The sequence below is a fragment of the Rhinatrema bivittatum genome, chromosome 2 (genome assembly GCF_901001135.1).
Source record: "Rhinatrema bivittatum chromosome 2, aRhiBiv1.1, whole genome shotgun sequence".
NCBI lineage: Eukaryota > Metazoa > Chordata > Amphibia > Gymnophiona > Rhinatrematidae > Rhinatrema > Rhinatrema bivittatum.
Genome location: NC_042616.1, coordinates 377932725 through 377946892, shown reverse-complemented (window position 1 = coordinate 377946892; position 14168 = coordinate 377932725). Strand labels below are relative to the sequence as shown.

At 45.8% G+C, this 14168-nt stretch overlaps 1 protein-coding gene across 3 annotated transcripts in view; it reads right to left on the bottom strand.

Annotated features, from left to right (window-relative positions):
- ELP2 (elongator acetyltransferase complex subunit 2) overlaps positions 1-14168 on the bottom strand; it is a 751239-nt gene that overhangs the window by 579998 nt on the left and 157073 nt on the right. For all 3 annotated transcript variants that reach the window (XR_003854643.1, XR_003854644.1, XM_029589989.1), the window contains exon 7: positions 7754-7820. Coding sequence is in view for 1 of the 3 variants with exons in the window: in XM_029589989.1 (XP_029445849.1) it covers positions 7754-7820 (67 nt within the window). In the remaining 2 variants the exon portion in view is untranslated. The remainder of the gene's footprint in view (positions 1-7753; positions 7821-14168) is intronic.

Below are 14168 nucleotides of genomic sequence, written 5' to 3'. Positions count from 1 at the left end.
TGGTCATGAAACGCTGCTATAGCACTAATGTGAATTCTGATTGAAGTGGTAGCTAAACCCGCCTTGTACAGGCTGTGTAGATACTATAGTAATTGAGAGGCGGTAGCAGAAAAAGGATTGATGTTCCTAGGAGTGCACCAGGTTAGATAGCGATGCCATTTGCCTGTATAGTTACATCTGGTGGAAGGTTTCCTGGATGCTATTAGGATGTCTTCCACATGTGTAGGTAAGTTTAGGTGATTCAGTACTTGCCGCTTTTCAGCTTGGAGAAGAGACGGCTGAGGTGGGATATAATAGAGGTCTTTAAGATCATGAGAGGTCTTGAACGAGTAGATGTGACTCGGTTATTTACACTTTCGAATAAAAGAAGGACGAGGGGGCATTCCATGAAGTTAGCAAGTAGCACATTTAAGACTAATCGGAGAAAATTCTTTTTCACTCAACGCACAATAAAGCTCTGGAATTTGTTGCCAGAGGATGTGGTTAGTGCAGTTAGTGTAGCTGGGTTCAAAAAAGGTTTGGATAAGTTCTTGGAAGAGAAGTCCATTAACTGCTATTAATCAAGTTTACTTAGGGAATAGCCACTGCTATTAATTGCATCAGTAGCATGGGATCTCCTAGGTGTCTGGGTAATTGCCAGGTTCTTGTGGCCTGGTTTGGCCTTTGTTGGAAACAGGATGCTGGGCTTGATGGACCTTGGTCTGACCCAGCATGGCAATTTCTTATGTTCTTATGTTCTCCATGCTGTGAGATGAAGCGATTGATTCATCGGGTGAAGAAGAGAGCCCCCTTCTTATGTTAGAAGATGTGGACGGTATTGAAGCAAAATTGGTGGGCGTATGGAAAGATGTATTAGATACGCATACCATGGCTGCCTTGGCCATGCTGGAGCGATGTGTATCATGTCCGCCACATCTTGTATGCACTTCTTAACTGTCCGAGAAATTAGCGGATTGGGAGGATAAGCATACATCAAGCCTGTTGTCCATGGAATGAGGAAGGCATCTGGGGCTAACTGTATGCTGCTTGGATAATTGGAGCAGAAGGTTTGAACTTGTCTATTGTTTTCTGTGGCAAAGAGATCTATTGATGGAAAACCCCATTGTTGAAAAATGTTTTCCGCTACTTCTGGATTCAAGGTCCACTCGTGTGGTTGAAATACTCTGCTTAGACGATCTGCTGTTATATTGTCTAGACCCGGAAGGTAAGTGGCTTAGAGAGAGATTTGGAACTTGAGCATCCAGTGAAGTATCCAAAGTGCTTCCCGACAAAGTATCCAAGAACCGGACCCTCCTTCTTTGTTTATGTAAAACATTGCCACTTGGTTGTCGGTATATACCATGAGGTTTGAGTGTTGAATTTGACTTGAGAAGGTTTGAAGTGCCTTCCAGATTGCTCGAAGCTCTAGGAGATTAATCTGGTACATAGATTCTTGAGATGTCCAGAGACCTTGTGTTTTTAGGTCGCCGAGATGGGCCCCCCCAACCTTTCTTGGACGCATCAGTGGTGAGTGTGAGCTGATGTGGAGGTAGACGAAAGGGGGCCCCCGTTGATAGGTTGGAAGGAGAGAGCCACCAGCAGATGTCCTCCTTCATTGTGTTGGTAATGAGAATCCTGAAGCTGAGTGGTTGTAGAAACTGAGACCACTGTGTCTTTAGCCCCCACTGTAAGCGGCGCATGTGAAGCCTGGTGTGGGAAACTACATAGATGGCTGCCGCCATATGTCCCAGAAGTTGAAGGATTTGGCGCGCGGATGCTTGAGTTTTGTTGATGAAGCTCTGCGCTAAGGTCATAAGAGTGCGCATTCTGTCCTGTGGGAGAAAGGCCTTCTCTTCTGTCGTATCGATGAGAGCACCTATAAACTGGAGTATTTGTGTAGGTTGGAGTTGGGAGTTTTTGAAGTTGATCAGTAAACCCAACATAGAAACATAGAAATGACAGCAGAAGACGACCAAACGGCCCATCCAGTCTGCCCAGCAAGCTTTCACACTTTTTTTTCCCCCTCATACTTATCTGTTACTCTTGGCCCCCATCAGCAACTCCCTGGTTCCAGTTTCCCTCCACACCTACCATCAATGTAGAGAGCAGCGCTGGAGCTGCATCCAAGTGAAGCATCCAGCTCAATTGGTATGGGGTAGCAACTGCTGCAATAAGCAAGTTACTCCCACGCTTATTTGTTTACCCAGCCTGTGCCATTCAGTCCTTGTTAGTTGTCTGAATATAATTCCTCTTTTCTTTATTTCCCCTGCCATTGAAGCAGTGTGTTGCGCTGGATATGTATTCCCAGTGAAGTATCTGGTTTAATTGATTCAGGGTAGTAACCGCCGTAACAAGAAAGCTACTCCCATAATTATTTGTTTGCCCAGACTATGTAATTCATTCCTTGTTGGTTGTTGCCTGAATATAAATCCTCTATTCCTCTTTCCCCCTCTGCCGTTGAAGCAGAAAGCTATGCTGGATATGCACTGAAAGTGAAGTATCAGTCTTTCCCCCCCCTGCTGTTGAAGCAGAGAGCTATGCTGGATATGCATTGAAGTGAAGTATCAGACTTATTTGGTTTGGGGTAGTAACCGCCGCAACAAGCAAGCTACTCCCTGGTTTTTTTGTGAATGCAAATCCTTTTTTTCTACATTTCCTCTTGCCGTTGAAGCATAGAGCAATGCTGGAGTTGCACTGACAGTGAGTGTGTTTATTGAAAAAAGGTATTAATCTCCAGGTATTAGCCGTAACTTCTGCAAGCTATCCCCCATGCCTCTTCTCTTCATTCACATCCTTTAGATTTTATGGATCCACAATATTTATCCCACGTCCCTTTGAAGTCCTTCACAGTTTTGGTCTTCACCACTTCCTCCGGAAGGGCGTTCCAGGCATCCACCATCCTCTCCGTGAAGAAATATTTCCTGACATTGGTTCTGAGTCTTCCTCCCTGGTGTTTCAAATCGTGACCCCTGAATTCTACTGATTTTTTTCCAACGGAAAAGGTTTGTAGTTGACCATGGATCATTTAAACCTTTTAAGTATCTGAAAGTCTGTATCATATCATCCCTGCTCCTCCTCTCTTCCAGGGTATACATATTTAGGTTCTTCAATCTCTCCTCATAAGTCATTTTATGAAGACCATTCACCTTTTTGGTCACCCTTCTCTGGACCGCCTCCATCCTGTCACTGTCCCTTTTGAGATACGGTCTCCAGAACTGAACACAGTACTCCAGGTGAGGCCTCACTAAGGCCCTGTACAAGGGGATCATCACTTCCTTTCTCTTACTAGATATTCCTCTCTCTATGTAGCCCAACATTCTTCTGGCTTTAGCTATCGCCTTGTCACATTGTTTCGCCGACTTCAGATCATTAGACACTATCACCCCAAGGTCTCTCTCCTGCTCTGTGCACACCAGCCCTTCCCCCCCATAGAATACTGTTCTTTCGGATTTCCACACCCCATATGCATGACTCTGCACTTCTTGGCATTGAATCTCAGCTGCCATATCTTCGACCACTCTTCCAGCTTCCTTAAATCCCGTCTCATTCTCTCCACTCCTTCTGGCATGTCTACTCTGTTGCAGATCTTAGTGTCAACGTTTGGAGGCAATTGATTGTGCACAACGTGTGCGCTTTGAGAGTGGACAGATCGGAAGCTATTAACCAATCGTCCAGATAAGGAAATATTTGGATGAAGAGTTGCCTGACATGAGCCACCACCACTGCTAGGCATTTTGTGAACACCCTTGGGGCTAAAGATAGACCAAAGGGGAGCATTTTGTATTGGTAGTGTGAACTCTGAATCTTGAAACACAAGTACTGCCAAGAGGAAGGGTGAATTGGTATGTGGGAATAAGCATCCTTCAGGTTGATGGAACATAGCCAATCATGGGGTTGGATCAGAGGTAGGATAGTTTTGAGAGAAGTCATTTTGAATTTCTCTTTTTGAATGTGTTGATTCAGGAGGTGGAAATCCAGTATAGGACGGAGGCCTCCCGATTTCTTTGGAATTAGAAAATATGGGGAATAAAAACCCTGATTCTGATGTTGAAGAGGAACCATTTGAATAGAATTCTGGAGTAATAGGTTTGATAACTCCATATGTAGGGATGCTGTATGGGAGGGTATAGCTCGTGTTGGAGACAGGTGAGGAAGGGGTGGAATGGATTTGAAATTTAGATGGTAACCTTCCTTGATGATGTTGATCACCCATTTGTCTGAAGTGATGGATTTCCCAGTGGTTTAGAAAAAATTGGAGACGCCCTCCTATGAAGTCTGGAGGTGGCAGTGGCTGGATGGTACTCAAAAAGACGATTGCTGCTTTTGCTGCGGTGCTGTTGTTTGCTTTTGTTGTCTTTGTTGTCTGGGTCTTCCCCTGGGCGTAGTCTGGGGTGTGGACCTGGGGGGTACATATGGATGTGGCCTATATTGTACATATGGTCTAGAACAGTGGTCCCTAAACCTGTCCTGGAGGGCCACCAGCCAGTCGGGGTTTTGGGATATCCTCAATGAATATGCATGAGAGAAAATTTGCATGCACTGCCTCCATAACATGTAAATTTTCTCTCATGCATATTCATTGAGGATATCCCAAAACCCGACTGGCTGGTGGCCCTCCAGGACAGGTTTGGGGACCAGTGGTCTAGAATATGACAGTGGGTATACAGACGACGGTAAGGTTGAAAGTATCTCTGCTGAGACTTGTGTGATTCCGAGGGGAAAGTAAGAGATTGCACCGCTGCACTTTGTTCTTTCAAACGGGAGACTGTGTCTGTGAACTAGTCACCAAAAAGATTGTTTCCCGCGCATGGAATGTCCGCCAGTTTGTCATGGACATCAGTGCAAATAGTGCTTGCTTTGAGCCAAGCAAGACGCCTGGCAACTATGGCCGAAGCGGAAGTTCTTGTAGATGACTCGAATGACTCGTAAACGGATCTGAGCAAATGTCTAAGTTCTTCTTCTAAATCCAAAAATGGTTGTGGAAGCGTATTATCTTCTGAAAGACAAAGTGGGCGAAGTTTTTGAAGAATCTCGAATAAGTATTGCGTAGTATAAAATTGATGGTGTTGAATCCTAGATGTCAACATGGAGGAATGATAAACCTTCTTTGCGAAGTCATCCAAACATTTATGTTCTCTATTTGGAAGGGTGTTCGAATGGAGTTTTGAGCATTTTGCTTTTGCAAGAGCTGACTCTACTACTACCGACTGATGTGGAAGTTGAGGAGATTCGTAGATTGAAGAGTTACGAATCCTATATTTAATGTCAATCTTCCTGAAGGTTGCAGTCGTGGAAAATGGGGTTTTCCAATTTTTTAAAAGGAGGTTTGCAAGACCAAATGCGGCGGTAGGGCAGTTGGTTCAGCAGGGGTTTCAAAAATGTTGAGAATGGCCATTATTTCCATTCTATGATCTGGGATTTGTCCTGTTGGAACTTGGAGGAGGGTACCTACTTTTTCAATGAATTTTGAATAGGTTAAGTCCTCAGGAGGAGAATAAGGCTCCTGTGGTCTCTTGGTGGGGTCAGATGGTAATCCGGTAGAAGAGTTAGACGAAACCGTAGAAATCCATGAAACAGGGCTCACTGGGTAATGCTCAGGTTCTGAGCTGTGGTCCCCTGTAAGGGGAACCGGTGAAGGGGGTGTTGAGGTGTGTGGAGAGACCACTGGTGGAACCTGTTTTCCTTGTTCCAGGTCTTGAAAAAAATGTGGATAGTACTTCTGATATTTTTGACATTGCAGATGCTGCAAGGGTTCCTTGCGGAGGGATCTGCAATTTCTGTCTTTTGTGTGGAGGATAAATGACATGTAGTGATATATCCTCCAGTGAAGTACTCCCACTGTAAATGTTGGGAGGTGCGTGAGCTTGTTTGGGTGTAGGTAGTGCTGAACCTGCTGAGAAGGAGTGTGCACTGAGAAGAGAATGCTGTGAGGGAACTGATTCTGCGTCGGAGAGAAGTTCCTCTACATCTAACCGGGAAATTGAAGTGGAAGTAGGAGAGTATTCCAGATGCTCCCTCTTTGCTGTTCTTTTGGAAGGAGTATGTTCCAAGAACAAAGGATGTATTTTACCTTTAAGCTGTGTAACCGAAGCATGCTCCGTGGGTATTTCCCTGGTAGAAGTTTTTAGTGTTGATGTATGCTGCGAATATGTAGCCTGTTTTGCGCCGTGTTTCAAAGAGGTGTCATGTTTTGAAAAAGCTCCATGTTTTGTGGCGGCAACCTGCATCGTCAGCATACTGCGCCATGGCGGCGCCGTGCTTGCGCCGTGCTTCACGACCTTGTCATGCGTCGTAGACGTTTGTGTCTTCGACATCGAATCGTGGGTTTCGCTTGTTTTTAGCAATTTAGAACCCATCGACACGTCTCCCTTGCCGTAAGTTTCCCCATCCTTCTCCGGAGCCCCAGTATGGATGGAGGGCAAATGGGGTTTTTAAAAACCCGAAATAATGGCCAGCATGCTTTGCCCCACTTCGGAGGGGCCCAGGGAGGAAACCCGTTTTGTGTGGGCCTTACCTGTCTTCGCCGGTCCCAGCGAACAATGGGTCGATGTAGGTGGGGCACAGGAGCCCGTCCTTCATGCGCTCCATCTTAGCCACCCTCTGGCGTCGGGCCCGAGGAGACATGCGGCCGCAGTCTCTACACGACTTTTGGTCGTGCTCTGGGCCTAAGCAGATGTAGCAATAATTATGTCCGTCTGTGACGGACATAATTTTGCCACATTGACAATATTTAAATCCAGACAGCTTCGGAGCCATCTGGAGATGAAGAAATGAGAAAAAACGGTGAGAAAATTTGTTGTCGAAAAAATTTTGTGAAGAGGAGAAATCCCCGTGTGCGATCGGCTCGCGGAAAAAAAGAAACTGAGGAGAAGAGGGAACCGCGCGGGAACACCACCGTGCAGCTGCACAGAGTCAAAGCTCTGTTACTAGCTGAGGAGACTCTGCCTACTTCGGGTCGCGACGCTTCCCAGACAGCATGGCTAATTCAGCCCTGCTATCAACGGGAAAAGACTAATGCACATATGTTAACATCCTAAAGTAATAGCAACAAATGAGTAATTGTATATTAATTAATCAATGACTGGTTATTAATGAATAACAAAGTTATATAAAGTAGCAGAAAGACTGCTTTAGCATTTTCTCTCTTATACATAAAATAGTAAAGAGAAGCATTACCAGAGATACCTGGATGTAGTCATGGCCTCTCAATACCAGGTATGGGGATGTGCTAGAGACCTGAAATTGCCAGAGGTTCAAGGAAATTTCCACACCTGTGATGCTATATCACAAATTAAGAGCAAGAAACAGAAATCCAATGGAACAGGATTTATCCAAAGACTACAGATGCATTCTTACGTTATGTGTTATGAACAGATACTAGGCAGTATAATGAAACTTATACCAACAAGAAAATCTGGGACAGAAGTGGGCAAATTCAGTCTGCCACAAACAGGTCTGGTTTTCAAGACAACAAAATATACAAACTGGGATTGTTAAACCAAATGTATTTGGAAAAAACACAGACCTTTTTGCATCACTCAAGGACCAGAGTTGCCTATCCCTGATAAAGGTATTAGACAAAACTCTCCAAAACAAAAAACTTGTCGTCATGCTACCTTTTTAGTCAACAGCTTTTTTCTGATCAGACTCACACTAGCAAAAGTCGAAGGCCAACAAATTAAATGGAGGAATTCATGTGGATACAATCTGAAAGTGACAAAATAAGAGCAATTTCATCAATATTCAGTGTTCTTCAGAAGATTTTTATACTGACCACATATTGCCCATTCAACACCTCTTATCCAATCTTCATGTCCATGGAGTATTTGTGCCTTCTGAAACTAAAATGAAATTCCTTATTATAACTACACAGCAGTTTACATGAACCTGAAGCATAACAGTATGAGCAAAAATAGTGCATAATATGAAAAGTTAAATCTAGAGAATTTTCTCTGAAGGGCCTGATTGTCAAAGTTTTTTATTTCTGTATGATGTCTTACAGACCCTCTACCTATTCCTTTAATCTAAATTACAATACATCACTCAGAACTTATTCCACTTCTCCATCTGATGATCTAGCGCAAGGTGAGCAAACATTTAGGGCTGCAGCCCCCTTTCATTCATCAAACTAGTTGCCCCCCCCCCCCAATGAGGTATTATATACATGTTTAACGTGTGTGTATACATACTCACACACATACCCCCCCCAAGTTCCCTCGAAGCCGCACATTTTACTTTCAGAAATTAACGCCTGCCAAAAGCAGGCGTTAATTTCGGCCAGCACCGGGAAAGTGTACAGAAAAACAGAAAAAACTGCTTTTCTATACACCCTCCGACTTAATATCATAGCGAAATTAAGTCAGAGGCCCGAAAAATAAAAAAAAAAATTAAAAATTAAAATTAAAAAAAAATTAAAAATCTGCCCGCGGGTTGGAAGATGGACGCTCAATTTTGCTGGCGTCCGTTTTCCAAACCCATGGCTATCAGCAGGTTTGAGAACAGACGCCGGTAAAATTGAGCGTCGGCTATCAAACCCGCTGACAGCTGCCGCTTCTGTCAAAAAGGAGGCGCTAGAGATGCGCTAGTGTCCCTAGCGCATCCTTTTACCGTGGGCCCTCATTTGCGTATGGGCCGATACTGAATCGCATGCCCAGGACACTGGCCTGTGCGTGTCGGGAGAGCGGGTGCTCACCGGCTCTCCCGCAACTTTTACTGTATCGGCCCGATAGTTGACAATCAGAAAGGTTTGAACCTTAACAGAGTGGGAAGCATCTTTGTGAGCCAGAGTTACTCTCGATGTTTTCATTCCTATTACACACTTCCTGGGTTTTTTTTGGGGGGGGGGGGGCCATTTTCATTCATTGTTAAAGTTTTTCAGTAACTCAAATTCAATGTTTTGAATGACAGAAGGTTCCTATGGGCAACAAAGTTATGCACGTTGTGACGTCACTCAGATACGCATGACATTTGTACATTGATGCACCTATGAAGCTACATAAATATAGGTTAGCTCCCGTGACCTTTAACTTCGTCATCAGTTTTCTGGTGAAGTGAACAAGGAATCTCAAACAAATTGTGCATTCATCCATGCTTGAGCACAAGTTATTGTTGAATTGACGTTTCAGTTATCTAACAGTAGATGAGCAATTTCTGTTTTTTATGAATGAGGTGTTTTATAGTATAGTATAGGTGTGACTGCTATGATGTTTTGTTTACATTCTGTTGGTCCAAATGCTGTGTTGGATCTCCTGCTCCTTAGCCAGGCTTTTGTGAAGATATCCTGTGCTTACTTTCTTACTTTCTTTCAGTGAATTGGATTGGTGTGTCTATACATTGTCAAGGCTTTTTGGACTTTGCCCATCTTGCATTTACTGTTTTATATGTGAGATATGTTTTGAGAATAAATATTATTCCTTTTGTATAAATAAACATTTCCTAAATAACGGAGCAAATCGATTTTTAAAATGACATGAGTGTTCTTGATTCGTTAATTATTAATGTTTGTAATTATTTATTTATTTGTATGCTTGTATATACCGGAATTTGGCACAAGCCTTCACTCCGGTTTACAGGTATAACTACAGTAAAATCCGGGGTCGGCGTGCGCAAGGGGGTGCACATGAATACTTGATTTTATACTTAGACTGCCCCCTTTTTCTTCTCTCTCTCTCTTTATACACACACACACACACACACAAACTAGGCATACATACATATTTATAATATGTATATGTCTGTTTTGTCTGTTTCTCTTCTTGTCAGTCTGAGTGTGGGGTGTCTGCCTCTATGCCCATGTGTATGTGTGACTCTTCATTTATGAATGTATGTATGTATGTATGTATGTTTGGTGTATGTGTGTGTGTGTATGTATGTATGTATGTATGTGTATGTGTATAAAGATATTCATCAAGTAGTCACAGTGCCAACCAGTGGCTCAAAGAGGAAAATTGGTTCTTACCTGCTAATTTTTGTTCCTGTAATACCACAGATCAGTCCAGACAAGCGGGTTTTATTCATCCCTACCAGCAGATGGAGGTAGAGAACAAAACTTTGGGCACTGTCACATATACGAGAGTGCCACCTGCAGTCCCTCAGTATTAATCGATACCCAAGCCAAGATAAGAAAAAATAAAGATACCTCTGACCAACTAGATAAATCATGCAAACACTAAACCTAGAAATTGAAGCCAAAAAATGGCAAATCTGCTTTGCAAATAAATACAGCAGTAGACCAAGCAGTCTTTCGGCAGAGATCCTCAGGGCGGGCCTCTGGACTGATCTGTGGTATTACAAGAACAAAAATTAGCAGGTAAGAACCAATTTTCCTTTCCTGAACATACCCAGATCAATCCAGACAAGCGGGATGTACCAAAGCCCTCTTACACTGGGTGAGAACCCGAAAGACCCGCTCGAAGAACACTCCCTCCAAAAGGGGGCCGGCCTCCAGGGCCCGCACATCCAAACGGTAATGCTTGGTAAAAGTGTGCAATGAAGACCACACCGCAGCTCTACAGATCTTTTGGAGAGACACCAGCTGACACTCAGCCCAGGACGGCACCTGAGCTCAAGTCAAATGTGCTCTAATACCCACTGGAACCGCTCTTCCTTTTGATACATAAGCTGCAGAGATCGTCTCTTTCAACCAACAAGACAAACAAGCCTTAGACGCCTTTTTGCCCTTTTTTGCTCCCCCCGAACAGGACGAACAAATGATCAGAACGAAGAAAAGCATTAGTGACTTTCCTCTTCAATATTATTGTTACAACCCCCTGTTCCTTGTGAACCGATATGATATGATTTGTATCATGAATGTCGGTATAGAAAAGAGTTAAATAAATAAATAGATAAATAAATAATAAAGTAATGTAATACCACCCGTCTCACATCCAAAAGATGAACTTCTCATCCCATCAAGGGATCCCGAGCCCAATCCGAAAACCCGGGCAACTCCACATTGGTTTCCATGAAAATCCAACACCACCTTAGGAAGAAACGAAGGTACCGTACGCAAGAACACTGTTTCGGACGATATCCGGAGAAACTGATCATGGCACAAATCCGGAGAAACTGATCATGGCACAAAAGCTCCGAAATCCTTCTAGCTGAACAGATAGTTACCAAAAAGATTGTCTTCAAAGTCAGGATCTTCAAAGATACCCGATTCAGAGGCTCGAACAGCTCCTCAGAAAGGACCCATAGCACGAGATTAAGATTCCATTCCGGACAAATGCGACGCAGAGGTGGACGGAGATGTTTGACTCCTCTTAGAAAATGCACCACATCCAGATGGTATGCCAAGGCCTTCCCCTGGACTCTCCCTCCGAGACAACCCAAAGCAGAAACCTGGACCTGAAGGGAATTATGGGCTAATACTTTGGATAAACCCACCTGCAAAAAAGACAATATGGAACACTGAAACCTGAAGAGGGTCCAATCCCTGTTGTCCACACCAGGTCTCAAACACCTTCCATACCCTGGAATAAGCTAAAGAGGTAGCAGGGTGTCTTGCTTGGAGCAGCGTGGTAATTACTGGTTACATTCACGCGCAATTCCCTCCTCTCAAAAGCCAGGTTGCAAGACAAAAGTGATCCTCCCGATCGGAAAATATAGGACCCTGACGCAGGAGATCCGGTAAATGGGCCGGGCCAGCCGCACCAGATCCGCGAACCATGGACGGCGAGGCCATTCCAGAGCCACCAGAATTACTGACCCCGCGTAGCCTTCTACACGCCTGAGTACCTTTGTTATCAGTGGCCACGGAGGAAAGACGTACAGGACAACTCCAGTCAGCCACGGACATACGAGGGCATCGAGCCCCACCGCCGCGGACTCCCTCCGGCGGCTGAAGAACTTTTGCGTCTTGTTATTGAGACTCGTTGCCATGAGATCGAACTGCGGGGTTCCCCACCGTTTGCAGAGAAGCTCCCAGGTCCTCTGAAAGAATTTCCACTCCCCTGGATCAAACTGCTGCCGGCTGAGGTAATCCACCTGGATGTTGTAGACTCCTGCTATATGGGAGGCGGCGATTCCTTCGAGATGAAGCTCTGCCCACTCAAACAGCAGCTGAGCCTCCTGTGCTACCATGGGACTCTTGGTTCCCCCCTGGCAGTTGATGTAAGCCACCGTGGTCGAATTGTCTGAGAAAACTCGCACCATCCGATCGCAGACCAAGGGTAGAAACTGCTCCAGAGCTCAGCATACCGCTCTCGTCTCCAGGCGATTGATGGACCATGTCTGTTCCGATGTCAACCAAAGGCCCTGAGCAAACCTGCCCAGACAAACTATCCCCCAGCCCCGAAGACTTGCATCCGTGGTGACCACCACCCACTACAGGACCTCGAGAGGCATCCCCTTCTCCAGATTGTTCCGCGTCATCCACCAGGCCAGACTGGCCCTGGCCGACTCCATCAGAGCCAGGAGCAGGAAATATTGTTGCGACAGAGGATTCCAACGGGACAACAAGGCTCTCTCCAGAGGCCTCAAATGGGCAAACGCTCAGGGCACCAGTTCCAATGTGGACAGCATCGAGCCCAGGACCTGTAAGTAATCCCAGATCTTCGGCACCTGTAGACTAAGAAGACGCGCTATCTGCCCCTGCATTTTGTTCACCCTGTTGTCTGTAATAAACACTCTGCTCCACTGGGTGTCGAAACAGGCTCCCAAGTATTCGAGGGAACGGGAGGGGACCAGATGGCTCTTCTGCACATTTATAACCCCAGCCTAGAGATTCCAGGAGCGACCGAACTCGGTCCACGGACTGCACACATTCCTCTAGTGACTTCACCCATATCAGCCAATCATCCAAGTACTGGTGCACCAGCAATCCCTCTTGTCGCAGCACCACCGCCACTACCATCATTACCTTTGTATAGGTCCACAGGGCGGTGGCCAGCCCGAAAGACAGCGCTTGAAACTGATAGTGCTGTCCCAGAACCATGAATCTGAGAAACTTCTGGTGCTCCTGACGGATGTGGATATGCAGATCAGCCTCGGTGAGATCCAGAGACGCCAAAATCTCTCCTCCCCGTACCTTCACAATTACGGTGCACAACGTCTCCATCCAAAAATGTGGTACCTTCAAATTCTGGTTGACTTTCTTCAGGTCTAGGATAGGTTGGAATGTGCCTTCCTTCTTGGGCACCATGAAATAGATGGAATATCTGCCTTGTCCCTGTTCAGACACTGGCACCGGTACAACCGCCTCCAGACTTAACAACCGCTGAAGCAATTCCTGGACCTCTGCCCGCTTGCTTCGGGAAAGACAATACGACTCTAGAAAGACAGACCGCAGTGGGCGAGAAAATTCTAAGGTGTAGCCATTTCTCACCACGCTCAACACCCATCGGTCAGAAATGACCTTGGTCCACTCCCCGTAGAACCGAGCCAGCCAGCCCCCGATTACAAGAGACGAGGAGTGAACCTGCCAGATCTCACTGTGAGGACTTATTGCCACCCGCACCCTGGGTGGATCCGCCTCTAGATGACCTTCTAGCCCCTCGAAAGGACTGTTGCCTATGCATAACTGTCTTGGGGCCGAGGTCCCTGACGGCCTCATCTGACGAAAACGTCTGGACTCCCAAAAGTGAGGCCAAGAAGAGAAAGGTTTCCGGCCAGACTTTTGATCCTCTGGCAGCCTATTGTCGTTTGTCTCTCCCAGCAACTTCATCAGACGATCAAGGTCCTCAACAAACAGCAGTTTCCCCTGAAAGGGCAGATTACAGAACTGGGATTTTGATGACAGATCCGTTGACAAGATGCATAGCTACAAGTGTCGTCTGGACACCACCACAGACACCATAGCGTGGGCCGTGATTCTCACCAGGTCATACAAGGCATCCGTGCCATAGGCAACCCCTGCTTCCAGGAGGGCCGTCTGGCCTGGGGAAAGAGTCCCGGAGGCAGACTGGTCCTGCGGCTTCTGGATCCAACACAAACAGGCCTGCTGCATCAGACTTATACATACTGCCGCCCACAGGCCGAGCCCCAGGACCTCAAAAGCTCGCTTGAGATGCACTTCCAACTTCCGATCCTAATCATCCTTCAGAGCGGAAGCTCCAGCCACTGGAACAGTGGTCTTCTTAGTGACTGCCAAAACTGCCTCATCCACCTTCGGGACCTTGAGAACGTCCAGATGGTGCTGCAGAAGCGGATAAAGCTTGGACATCACTCTGCCAACTCGCAGACCCGAG